Source organism: Chlamydotis macqueenii, chromosome 16 (assembly GCF_036417535.1).
Source record: "Chlamydotis macqueenii isolate bChlMac1 chromosome 16, bChlMac1.mat, whole genome shotgun sequence".
In the NCBI taxonomy this organism is placed as follows: Eukaryota; Metazoa; Chordata; class Aves; order Otidiformes; family Otididae; genus Chlamydotis; species Chlamydotis macqueenii.
Window position 1 is genome coordinate 8,614,540 of NC_141571.1, and position 13,754 is coordinate 8,628,293.

The 13,754-nt window shown below is 43.9% G+C and overlaps 1 protein-coding gene across 1 annotated transcript in view; it reads right to left on the minus strand.

The window, feature by feature from the left end:
- Positions 1-13,754, minus strand: part of NFATC2 (nuclear factor of activated T cells 2) — an 86,969-nt gene that overhangs the window by 38,310 nt on the left and 34,905 nt on the right. The window contains exon 6 of the mRNA XM_086760565.1: positions 8,532-8,672. Coding sequence (XP_086616691.1) covers positions 8,532-8,672 — 141 coding nt within the window. The remainder of the gene's footprint in view (positions 1-8,531; positions 8,673-13,754) is intronic.

The window sequence follows — 13,754 nt, forward strand, 5'->3', positions numbered from 1 at the left end:
TCTCCTCAGCTTTTACTTCAGAATAGTTTTCGAACTCTAGAGCAAACAGAGCTTGAATGAATCTAAAACACAAAAAAGTAGAGATACTGAATTTTTCACTGAGCTTGATTTCCATGGATTTCTCCTCCTTTCTGAAGGACGACTTTAACTGCCCTCTGCAGTTAATGAAGCTCTGTTTATGATGAGCTGAGGCCAGTGCCTTCATTTCACTGAGAAAATAAGTTTGAGTCACCAAGGCCAAAGATACAAGTCAAGGTCTGGGAGGTAAAAGGCCAAAGGATTAGTCATCCGCCACCCAGCCCAGCCCCAAATCTGACATTTTGCACAGTGAGAACCAGTCTAGAGGAGATTTCTCTCCATCTATTGTTGAGGAATTCAGTTCATGCTAAAATAAAACATAAATACAGTAGTTGAGTAGTGAAGCAGCAGGGGCAGTCTGTCATTCCAGAGCTCTTCCAAATAACTACTTATGCCAATTCATCAAAATAGATTTGTTGTTTTTCAAGATTATACGTGTGTTTGTGTGTGTGTGTGTATAAATTACTAAACAAAAGCTCCTCTCAAAATAAAACCACTGGGAACCTCCATGTAATAAAATGAGTCACACCAGGATGCGATGACTAAGTGGGAGAATAGGGAATTCCACTCCCCATGCCAGCTTTCTACATGATCAATTTTCTGTCAACAGGTGATGGGAGCTCATCTCTCTGCCTTTTGTTTATTCCAAGAATTATTATTTTTTTAATATTCTCTTTAAACAATTAAGATTCAAAGCTGAATAATCAGGACCAGGCATACTTCCACCAGGCGCCCCCATAGTAAGCAGCGAGCCAGGGAATCCAGGCCAGTAGTGGCTGCCTGTGTTAATAAGGATTTACCAGCTGTAAAATTCCAAAATCTTGTGTCATACGGGGAAACCTTCCAAAACACTGGATTCCACCCTGTCTCACTGAGTCTCTAACAGCTATGGCAACTCCGTTTCTGCAGCCACACTCTTTTGCATTTTTTTGTGTGTGATCCTTAGATTTTTTCCTGTTTTGCAGTGTTTTTCTGGGATCCCCAGTTTAATGTCTGACAATTGCCCCGTGGGAGTATAAGAACACCTGGGGCTAGCAGTACATTTCACCCAGGGGGTAAACCTGCGGGCAGAAATGTTTGCTGGATTTTCAGCAGCTATAATAGCAAGGAAAAGCAGAAGGTATCCCATTTACCCTGGAACTTTCTAATTTGCACAGCAAAAAAGTTGCCTCTAATCCTCCTGATTAATACTTAGTATCCTTCAGTGTTCACAAATGGTCGGATTTGCTGAGACAGCTTCCTCTTTTGCTTAGAAAGAACAAACAAAACAGAGACCCAAAAAGAAACCCAACCTCCCTGATCTTCCTCAGTCCTGACATCTTTTTGCAGAGAGAACTACCAAGCAGGCCCTGCGCCCCACTGTCCTGCCCCCTTACTTTGGTGCACTGCACGGCGTGAGGAGGGGAGATGAACCTGGAAGGTCACCACCTGTAGCTAATGCAAAAACCAGGTGGGGCTTCTAACAGAGACATCTGTAATTTATTCCCCCAGTTCACCCCATCACTCTGCAGGTTTAGAGGGGAGAAGATACACATCCAACTTTAATTGCTGGACTCCAGCCACTGACTGCGTGGAACAGAGAAAGCACTCTTTCTAAAGTACCAAGAAATAGCAAAATAGCAAATTTACTTCTTATACTTTCCGTAAAACCTCACATGTTGCAAACAAATTTAACCATTTAAGATTACAGTATCACTCTCAGTTTTGCTAACTCTATAACTACTCTGAGATATTTGTGCTTTTTTCCTTAGCCTTTCCCATAAAAAAAAAAAAAAAAACAAACAAATAATAGTTTAGGTTATTTTACCCAGATGCTGGGCTTGTGTCTCAGGTTAAGATGCCTTGAAAACCTACATTGTAATACATGTTTAGCAGTGGATGGTGTCTGTGACTGAAATATTATTCTAGTTCTAAGATATGTCCCATTCCTCTCAATTCTCCATAACTTAAACCCCCTATTCCAATTCATTAATTTAGAAATTCAGTGAGAGAACTGGAGCTTGGATCTGGCATTAAATATTTAAGTTGTTTGCTGGGGTCAAATAGCAAACATTCCTTTTGGATGGATCTGGGGAAAAAAATGTAAGTTTAAAAAAAAAAATTTGGTGCCTTTTTTATCTTTAATTTGCCTGAGAAAATTGCATCATTAATTTTGCATCATTAAGTTCAAAGAGATAATTGTTGAAAATAGTTTGCTATTTTTTTGTATTCCCCGGGAGTTTTTTGATCATTCATGAAACTGTCAGACTACTAACAGGCATTTAGTTCCCTGTTTGGGGCATGGTGAGACATTTCAGACTTGACACAGCTGAAAAGGGGAACATTGCTGTAGACAGCCTTATCATTTCCTTTCACATCTCTCACAAAGGGCCATGATGCTCAGCTCTGGTTCCTCACTATCATCAAAACCAATACACAAGCCACATTCTCTTCACATGATACATGTTATAATGCCATCCCATCACAGTTTTCTACAGTGAATTGTCCTGGATAGAAGACTGTTTAATGTTTCAAGTCATTTGGCTGATTTTGAGCAGATATATGTCAACTTATACAATTACAACACATATAGGCTGTAAAAGGCATTTACTGCACAGAAGAGCACTTGCAAGAGTGGCTTTACCACTATAAAATGTCAGCCAGTATGTCCTTTGGGATTCACAGGTCTGGGGGAACACTTACTGTGGACTCAGCCTCACCAGGAGCTTCAGCTCAAAGTAAAGTATCCCCCTTTTAACTCCTTGCTTGTCAAGGCTGCCCCAACTCTTCCCATTGTGGCCTGGCATTGTATAGCTTGATTGCTGAGGACTCCCACACCCCGTTAACAAGGGGTTTACCCCATTTCACTGAACTCTCTGGCTGCCTTTCATAAGCAAGTCCCATGCCCAAACACCCAGAAGTACTGAACTCTTTCTACAGCTGCAGGCCAGAAGGGAGTGATGTAAGAAACTATAAATTCTCAATTTTCTATATTTTTAAATCTATTGTGCATTTTAACTATATCTAAATATATATTTAACAAATCATCACTGTCCCCAGCTATAAGTTCTGTATATAAAACCTTTCTAGGGAGATGTGATTTCCTTTTAGCTTTTGCAGGGAGAGGTACAGGAAGATTGATAGCATCATTGGGTCCAACTTACTCTGCTATAAAAAATAATTTTTCTATAAAGTTGAAATTCCAACTCTCGAAACCAGCAGACATTCAACTACGTTCAAGCTCACCTGCTCTAGCTATTAGCGTCCTAAGAAGCCACTGTCACAAAAATACTACCAAGGTGACAGACATGCAGAAACTCAAGGGAAAAAGAAACTAGAACTCTATTGCTTGAATCTAGAGCTGAAAAGATATATTTTTGTCAAATGGCCTTTGAGCGTCCACGCTTCAGAGGCCTTGACAGCTGCATCAGTTCAAGGGGCACAGAGGGCACCACCTCCTCTCTTTACAGTGAATTGAAACATTTATGGTGGATCTACTCCAAAGATGTACGCTTTCTGTTTGGGTTGTTCCTCCACCACCCACATTGTCCTAGCGATGATTCATGATGTCCATGTGGCCACCATAAGAGTTTGGCAGGGAAAAGCACAGACCATTTGCACTTTTCTGCCAGAGAAACATGAAACTCCTCTATCACTCAGAGCAGAGCAGCAGTAACCAGTACACAAATGGGAGTAAACACAATGCAACCAACAACATCTGACTTGCAAATTATTACACGACAATTAAAACAAATAAAAGGGGGAATTCCAAAGCTTTTCTTTTTTTAACTGCACTGTAAGATCTGGGCTGCAACCAAACACTAACACCATTGACCTTTAGCATATTCCAAATCCCTGAGAGCCACAAGACTGCTTTTCAAGCTCTCTCTTACAGATCGAAATTAAAAGAATACGTGCACTTCAAAATTTTCTATCTGTACAATCTGAGCTAGTTGCTTCCTCTGACCTATTTTTATTTAGCTGGCCTCAGTTATGTGTCTCTCAGTTTAGATCTTAAAACTGCTTCAGACAAACTTTGCTTTTGTGTACTGGACTGACTACCAAATTCATGCGTTCCCCTGGCTTACAGCAGCTACAGATTACCATCTTTCATCAGGAAGAGACAATTTTAAAAAGAACTCAAATCCAGAATGCTTGCATGTGGCTAAACCTTATTAAGAAAATGAATGCTATTTATGCATCAGCATTTCAAACCAAGTACTTTATCCCCTCGCTTGCACACAGAGCACTGAGCTCCAGCCCTTTCAGTTCGCTTCCTGCTGCCGTTTCCTGTTTCAAGCCTAAAATGAGACTTTTACAGACCTCTCACTGGCGAGCTCAATGCAATAGTTTGTAGTTCGTGTAATACAACAAAGCAGATATTTTCATAATGACGTCCCAGTGTAATTTGTGGAATAGTCTTTATTTTCCAGGTATTTCTAGGGAAAAACATACATATCTGTAGTGCTACGTAACAGAGAAGTAAAAACTGTTCATTGTTGTTCCTAGAAATATGTTGTATTTCAATTACAATTACAAAGTTCTACGTTTCTCTGCGTTGTTAATAGTGAGTGAAGAATTGCCTACAAGATCCAGAGGAAACTGAAATAGGTATTGAGTATCTGCCCGAGGGATAAAGCCTAATTGACAATTGTGAACCCCAAGAGCAGCTTCCTCAGTTTCATAAGGCACACTGACTGCCACCTTCACAGCACCCGCTTCATTGAGGACATTGATACAGACCCTAGATTCAAGATGCACCCAGATTTTAGAGTATAAGAAACAGACAACAGGAGAGTATCTTACTGCACAAAGTTACCTGCACAAAGGTGGGCGGGGGGGAGATCTTGCTACTCTCATCTTAAACACTGGACAAACAAGCCAAGCCAAGGAACCGTAAGGAGGCATGCTGAAAGCTATATTAGATGGCTATCCACACTGCTGCTCTCACCCTTGTTGTTACTAGTAGAGCTAAAACTGGTGGTAAAAGTGGTAAATCAAATACCACTTGCTAGCACAGACAAGGCTCGTGAGCCGTTAAAATCAAACTCAGAAAACCATGTTCCCCCTGTGAGCTGGTGCATCTTACTGCCTTCACAGAGGTGTGATTCTTTCACAGGCTCCCCAGAGCAGCATCGCACTCTGGAAGAGGGTACAACAATGACAGAGTCACGCCAGCAATGCTCTATCCACCCACCAAGATGTTTATTGTGGCTTACTTTGCTTCTGAGCAGCTTATCAGCACTTTTTGCAAGGTGCTGTGCAGACCAGATCTGCAGCGAGCGAGCTCCGCGAGGCCAGCACAGGATCCACCTCCTCCTTCCACCTGGTGACATTTCTAATTGATAAATCGGGCTGCAGAGCTGGGCCCTTTTGTCCCGTGTTTATGCAGCCTAATGCAACAACAACTAAGCATGGACACAGTAATGATAATTAAAATTGTCTACAGTTTATAAAGAGGGAAGATGAAAGTCATAGGTGCATAAGATCCTAATTTTCAGGCAGACTGGGACACTCATTAACCTCTGACAACCCAAGTACAAAGGCTTAATTCTCAATCTGCTGCAGTCAGCCAGATTCAGACCTGCCCTTGCATGATTTGCATATCCAGCTCAGCTCCTTAACCTTCCTCACCTTAAGATACACCTATTAAAGAAAGCAATCTTCACCTTAAGAGCACTTCAGGGCATAACTGTAAGAGGTATCGCTGCATTATAAACCAGTGCATGGATACACAGACAACACACTCGCCTTCAGCACGGAGCATGGTCCCCCAGATAATCCACTGCAAACTACACAGACTTCTGATTCAGACCAAAGATTTGACTCTGGGCCCCCCATCCTCTAAATTCCCCCTCTGCCAATCATTTATTCAGAGTCCAGCAGACTCAGACTGCCTGCAGAGGCTCAGAGGCGGCAGAGAAGGCAGGATATGGAACACCAGCATGCAAATCCCTGCTCCAGACTGGGCACTGCTGCTGGGATAAGTCATGCCTCTCTGCTACCAGGAGGTAAAAAAAAAAGGAAAAAAAAAAAAAAAAAAAAAAAAAAGTGGTTTCCCCAGCAGTGAAGAAAAGCTTTAGATTTAGTGTGGAAAATATTGTTGTTCTTTTTACTTTCTAACATCTATTGCAGCCAGAGCCTTCTCTGCTCTTATATGGAAATAGGGGCAGGGCATTTTGGATGTTTCCTCGAAATGGCATTAAGAGCTACCTCCTTTTAGTGTATCATCTCCTTTAGTTACTGCAAAACATTCTTGGGACAGGTACTGTCGCGGGCTGCCAAGCATGTTCCCATGCACCTTCATGATTCGCTGACATCGACGGAACAGTGGCAGCACAGTGGGAAGGAATTAATACATGGGCTTAAAAGGAAATACAGCGTGCCAAGAAAATTGCTCGGACTGCACAGGCTCATCTGAACCTTCACAGTTCAGAGGCCCAGACCCTTTCATTCTCACTGTAAAACAGTATTGCTTGCTGGTGGTGTGGGAAGAAACCGAGACCCACAGCATGCTTTTTCCCCCCATGTCACCAGCTGATGTTCACATACATTAATTTTTGCTCAATTTTTACTTTTTGCCAACGGCATTACCCCATAAATCACGCACATGCTGTTCACTTGGGCGATGCAATTTCTTAAATCCCTTGCAAGTTGCTGGATATATCGCTTAAGCTGCCTCTACCTTAGTTTACCAACACAAAACTTAGGAGCAAGGTGTTTTCTTAACAGCACAGAGGGACTGCAAAGTTTACAAAATACAGGCTGCTGCTCTTTTGTACTGCAGAGTCCTTTGTCTTGCCAAAATCAAGAGGAGTAAAGGATGGCAGAGTCTGGCCCTTCATATTTGCAAAGTGCTTTTTTGATCCCTGGGCATTGTTATTATCCTTGCAGAGCACATTATTTAGAATACAAAAATCAAGTCTAATGAAAGGGAAATTAAACAAGTCCAGACCACTTACAAAGAAACAAATGTCCATTTGCAAAAGCCTTAGAAAATCCAACAAAAATATACACACTGCTTAGTGAGGTGAGACGAAAACACCTGCATGCATAGGATATTAGAAAAGAAACAGTTCACTCTGAAAAACCAGGTAACTAACTACAGTAGAACGCATTTGTTTGCATTTCTTCCTGTAAACAAGAAAATCTGGATTTCTGCTGCCCACCTTAATCATTAGATCATGCTAACCATATTTTCTGGGGTCAAGTATTCTTTGAGTTAGAAATCAAGTGGTGTTTATTATAACATGCCATTATGAAAACACAAAACAAAGCTTAGCAAAGGCAGTAAAGGTGATGCCAGGCAACTAAGTAACTCCCAGTAACCATTCCTTATTCCTATTATTTATATTCACCCAACACCAGTCAAAGCTTGGGACCATCTTGTACTGACTCTGTGCAAGTCGAACAAACAAGCAGACAAGAAAAGAGAAGAGAGAGAATCTACAATGTGCCACTCCTTCCCCCTTCACAGTTGCTCAAGACCTACCAAGATTACCTGAAAACTTTGGCCAAACATGTTTTAAAGCAAACAGCTGTACTGGAAAAAAAAAAAAAAAAGTAGTACTGGGCTGTAACAGGAGACTTGTCTCTTTGAATTGAATTTTATTTGTTTTGCTACAGTCTGAGCCTTTCTTTTGTGGATTCCTCTCTCGAGGACCCACTTGGGACAGGTTGTATATGGCTAAGCAGGGAAAGGTGGTGACTGCCCGCTCAGACAGCGGGACAGATGCATGCAGATGCACAGGCTTAGGTGGCTGCATGATTTGAACTGATGCCTCAACTTGTAACGGTAACACTGGGGAGGTGCAAACCTGCACGCAATGAAGCAGGGCAAACTTCAATGCTATGTTTCAGGGGTATGTGGTAAAGTTGGAGACAAATCCTTCAGAGAGGTAAGCAGCTTAAAAATGGAAAATATCAATCTAAAAATATCTGTAAAAATATGGAAGATTAAGTGATATGTTATTGTAACTCAATATGTGTACAAAAATAATTTTACTTTGATATAAAAATACACATTATGCACATTTTTCCTCAAACACTTCTAAAGGGAAGAAAATGCAATCCTTGCCTATAGTTCACTTCAATAAAAAAAGTTCAATCATAACTTGACAGGAAATTGAACAAGAATGGAGGAACATGTAACACTCATGTCATTTCTTTGATAACCTATCCTGTTCCTGCTGATTCCCAGTGTCTATATTCTTGTGAACCTTCCCCATGACATGGCTTTGATTTACTGCGCAACAGTGCCTGAAGAGCCAGTAACACAGATATTTCCTCCCAAGTTTAATTTCTCTCACATGGTTAAGTCAAAAGATTTGGTTTTACATACATGAACTTGAATGGGATTACTCACTTGAGGAGAGTTACTCGTAAGCACAAATCTTAGGATGAGACCATGAGACACAACAGCACTACAGATTTGCCTTATCCCATTAGGGACAGTTAGAAAAAAACTGCCTTACCTGATGTTTTCTCTGTGAACACCACCTTGGACTCTGCTGTGAAATTTTGTCCAGTCAGGATCATCTGTTGTCCTCCATAAACGAGGCAGCTATCAATATCTTGTCTTTCAACCATAGGAAGTTCATGAGCAGACCTTTGGGCTGTGGACAAATTGCAGACATGAATGAAACCAACTCTGTTTTACCAGGACTTTCCAAATCTTCCCAGAACTATCCACAGATCGATCTTGTCATCGTTACCATCCGTTGACTGCCAAAGCAGCTTCTCCAGGGTGCTAAATTTAGGTTTGAGAGGGAAAAATAAACTTACTCAAGGCATTTTATTTGGAAACATTCAGGAGCTGGCTGCAGCATTTCAGCTGTGTTGGCCTTACTCCTTGTCCTTGAGAAAGGACAACTTGGATGAATGAGCTGGAACTCGCCCATCTCTGTTTCCAAATAAATGGCCAAATTTTCAAGTGCAGGCACACTACAGTCCTGGAGCCCAAAAATTCCACCTGCAGAGAGGATTCCACTGAATAACACTGAATTCCTTCAGAAAAAAAAATAAAAATAAACCTCTTCTACAGAAGCCCACCACCTCCTACAAAACAGGGACTATGCTGGGCCTGGAAGAGTGTGTTTGCCAACAAAAGTACTGTCTTCATGTGCAGGCACGGAGCCTTGTGCACACAACAAGAGGGGCAATCATGAAGCCGTGTTTGTTTCAGCGAGCAGGAAGGGTCACGCCGGGACTCTGCTACAGCCTGGGCTTTTTGCAAGCATGTTCTGCAGAGGCCTGAACATCTGAGGAGCAGAGCCTCATGTTGCAGACTGAGTTTGATTATAAAAGGCAAGGAAGGAAAAGGTGGGGTGGAATCCAGATGGGCACATACGTGATCTAGGATTTCTAAGGTCTTTACTGTTCCTGGCCATAAACTTGGAGCGTGACTTTGACAAGTTATTCTCTCTTTCACCAGCCAGAAAATCAGGACAGCACCATCTCTCCACCTACTTTCCTCTCATCCCATTAAAACAGCCATTCGCACGGTCAGAAAAGCTTCAGAGAATCCTGGTCACCATCCCTGCAAGCCCATTCCAACTGTTCACTAACAAGCAGTAGGAGCCGAAGAAAGTGAAGATGCAAGAATTGTTCCCTACAACGCAGACAGCTGGAAAATATCATGAGCTTCCCTGTGACCAGACCAGGTGGGCAGCAGTTTGGGTCTGGTGAACTGCGAGTTCATGACCTGCACTCCAACTCCTCCAGATTCATCCACCCCAACTGGAAAGGCCTCTAGAGGATGCCGCTCATCTATTTAACAGCTGCCTTGGCTGGATTTTAACTTTCTCTGACAAAGAGCTTGCTCCCAAGAGACCCTGAGCACTTGTGTCTTCCCTTCACTGAACACCGTTGGCTGCTGAGCCAAAAATAAGGAAATATTATCCTGGATGTTCAGCACTGGGTCTCCACTCATACACAGGCACGGCTGTGTTTGCTGTGACCTGGTCCCGGCACCCTTTTACTGCTGTGCAACCTTTGGAAAGCTGAAAATCCAACAGCTCTTGGCTGCAGTGAGAGCTCTGCAGATTATCTCACCGCATTGAAAAATGCTGGAGTATCTGGTGGGAAAACACAAGCATTAAACCTTTCAGATAGGTGTCTATAGAAGTGGGGAGCAACTTTTCTAGCAAGGACAAGCTCAGCTGAACCCTTTCTGCCAGTCATGTCAGAGTTTTTGCTCTTCTTAAAATTATAGGTAATTCAATATTTCTAACTTTCTTGTGCTGTTTGAGACATTTTAAAAAAACCATTTAAAACAACCTTATGACTCATTGTTCCTTTCAAATATAAAACAACAGCTGGGCTAAGATACTGCCAATTAAGAATATATATTCAGATTATTTTCACAGAAGCTGCTAATTTCTTTCACATGGCTATATGATTAATTCTCCCTAAATACTCAAATTTTTCATGAGTTCATAATTGGATTTATCACAAAGACAGATTTGTAATCTCAAAGGCTTAAAGGTAAATAGCAATCATCAAAACCACATCTATAATAGTCAAGAGAAAATGTATTTAAGCTTTGCCTTGGACACTGTTCATTCCTACTCAATCCCCAAATTTCACTTCCAAAGCATTGCAAATCATCGAAATTCCTTCAGACTGCAGCGTGTTAGTAGAGAGCTTTGTACCTGACATCCCACAGATCAGTAGTTCTCAAGGCTTTTTCAGGACGAGGAAGGACAAATTTTAGCCTGGAAATAACAGTCTGACTCATCTTAATTACATTTGGATCTCGGCAAGTTGGAAATCACTGCAGAAGACCAAGTCCCTGTCCAACTTCCATAGAGCGCAGTGTTTGTGTACGCTGCGACCTACCAGGGAGCCGGGGAGGCCAGCCGGTTCACCGGCAATGCGCTTCCCAGCTCGTAGGAAACGCCAAAACCCCTTCTGCCATCCTCAGCCGAGCTGAGGCGGCCGGAGCAGCGCGGCCAGGAAGCCTGCGATGGGCAGAGGTGTTCTGAGCAACCCCAATGCAGCTCCGTGCTGCCACGGCCCCAGGGCCAGCAGCAGCCAGGCTGATGCAGAGCTATGTTCAGGCATGGCTACAGCACGAGGAGGCTCCAGGCACCTCCAAAACTGCTTTCGCCCTGACCTGGACTTGGTCACACCCGTAGGTGTACAAAGCCCGTAGGTGCTTTATACATGCTGCAGAATCAAACCATTTGGAAGTGTTTCGGCTGAGTTTCTCACTGCGGACACCATGCTAAAGGGAAAGGTGGAGGAACACAGGTACCTACTGAGCACTGGGTTTCCTCTGCCCTGTTTTACCTGCACTCTTCTCCTCCCCCTAGATGGTTTACAAACCCTTTTTTTTTTAAAAAAAAAAAAAAAACACTTTTCATTTTCCAAGATCTTTCTTTTTTTTTTAACAGAGGTCTGTAAGAAGGTTTCACCCCATTCCCCATTTCCACCAGTAAGAAGGCTCCAGGTTCAGTGTGGCGCTGCCTCAATAGGATTACTTTTTTTGCCTCTGCAAGAAATATTAATTGCCAATAAACCCCCTTCCTCTAAGGCTCATGATGGGTGGACTGCATGCAATAATTTCACACTATTCCTTCTCTTCCCCAGGGGCTGGCACTTCATAAAGCGACCTACAGCTACTGGAGTTTATGAGCTTTGAATAAACAAAACGCTGTTGATTTAACCAGTTGGGGTGTTTACATTCAATAGCAACAGTTACTGACATAAGGCAGCAAAGCAAATGCTATAGAAATACTCACACTTGGCCTGAAGCAGTGTGTCAACCTATTAACAGGGGACATTATTTTTCTATTTTATTTGACTGTCTGCAAATCAAGATGTCACGGATGCACAGTGCCAAGAAATACAATGCACACAGTGACACAAGAGAGAAAGGGAGCTGCTGTCTGGCAGTGCTGCACCACCTCCAGCCAGCCTCAGCCTGGGAGGGAAGCAGCCCCTGCGTTGCCCACCCTGTCCACACCGCCCGGCAGGCCCGCTGCTGCCCACAGCCCACCCAGGCTCACGCCCACCCGCCGCAGGGGTGCAGGGCACTGCTCGGGGGTGAGCCTCCATCCCCATCCCCATGCCAGCAGGTGGGGGAAAGGCTAAGACGGCTGAAACCTCTGGGCCAGCAGCCTGAATGCTTCACAGGGGATGCACAAGCCCAGAGGCTGACCAAAAGGACATGTGCCAGGCAGGGCGAAGGTGTTTCTTGCTTCCCACCTGCCTGCAGCATCCTAACCATTCCTTTTTCAGCAGAGAGGCTATTTGGTTTCTAGGGAAAAAAAAAAAAAAAAGGATATTTGGGGATGACTGATTACCTGCATAAGTCTGCTGCAGCTCCAAATCTCCCTCAGGAGAGTGTTGCCCATAGCTGATAGCAGGTTCCAAGTGACAACTTCAGTAGTATTCCCTAACGAGCTCCATCCGAGAGCCCCTTTCCCTCTGTGCCACCCATCTCTCCCCATCAGCACTCCTCCTGCACACATCTCCTGGGACACGCAGTTCTAGCCCTGCCTGAGCATTGCGTTTCCTTCCACCAGCTTGGAGGGCTTCCAAGGGCTGCCTTGTCTTGCCCAAAAGCTGACTCGTTTTATGAGGAGTCTTAACTGAACTGAAGCCTCTGGAGAGGAACTGTCTCAGCAATCTCTCTCCCTGCATGTGCAAGAAGGAGGGCTGGATTGGATAATGTAGGCAAAGCGAAAACACTAACATGATCTGCCTCTCGGGAGGAACAGGCTTGTGAACTCTGTGCAGAGCAGTGTGTGTCTGATCGACACTTCCAGAACAGAGATGCTCTACAGCCTCCGTGGATCAGCGCACTATCTCAGTGCTGGCTGCTGCAGAGTGGCTGGAAGCCTCTGTGCAAACCTCTGTGTAAAAAGAGGCCAAAGAGCAGCTGCTAGAGTGAAATCTGCTCTATGCCATCTTTCTGGCACCTGCCACACTGGATCCGGAGCTTAGATTTACCTGTTGTCCCCACAGCTGACCGCAGTTCAGGAGAGATCTTATTCTGGGAGATCACAAGGAGCAGGACTGAGGCTCACCTGCAGCTCCGCAAGGAAAAAGCTGGCTTCACCTCTAACTACCTCTAACTGCCATCACAAACCAAGTAAACCAACAAAAGTGGCTACTTAAAAGAGGTGGGGTCACAACCTGCACACCCGGTGCAGCAGTCACCCCAGGCCAAATGTCCAGGACCCTCTTCGGACCGCCCCTGTCCTTACCCTGCCCAGGGCAGCCCCAGTTCACCCCAGCTTACTGGAAGCCTTCAAGCCGTGACTCACCACTCCTGACACGTCTTTCCAAACCCCCAAAGGCTCTTGGCTCCAGCCACTGATTTCTGCTGAATCTGATAAGAGCAGATAGAGCTGGGTATCTGGTGCTAAAAAAAAAAAAAAAAAATCCCTAACCCCAGAAGCAATAGCAGAGGCATAATTTGTTGTGGGATTAATTCTTCCACCTCAGTGCAAACCTTAATGAGCCAAAGTAAATATTTCATTCCTCCTGTCACACTGTGTTTATTTACCACGAGCTGCCTGCCTGAGGTAGGACTGATAGGAGCAGAGCTCCTGTGCCCAATGCTTACCCAACGCATTAATGTCCTGAGAGACTTTGATCCCATCTGTCACACACAGAAGCACCCTGAGCTCTCTGCTGGGTGGAGAGGCAAAGGCTGGGGAGCTGCAGTATGGGAGCCAGGGGAGGAT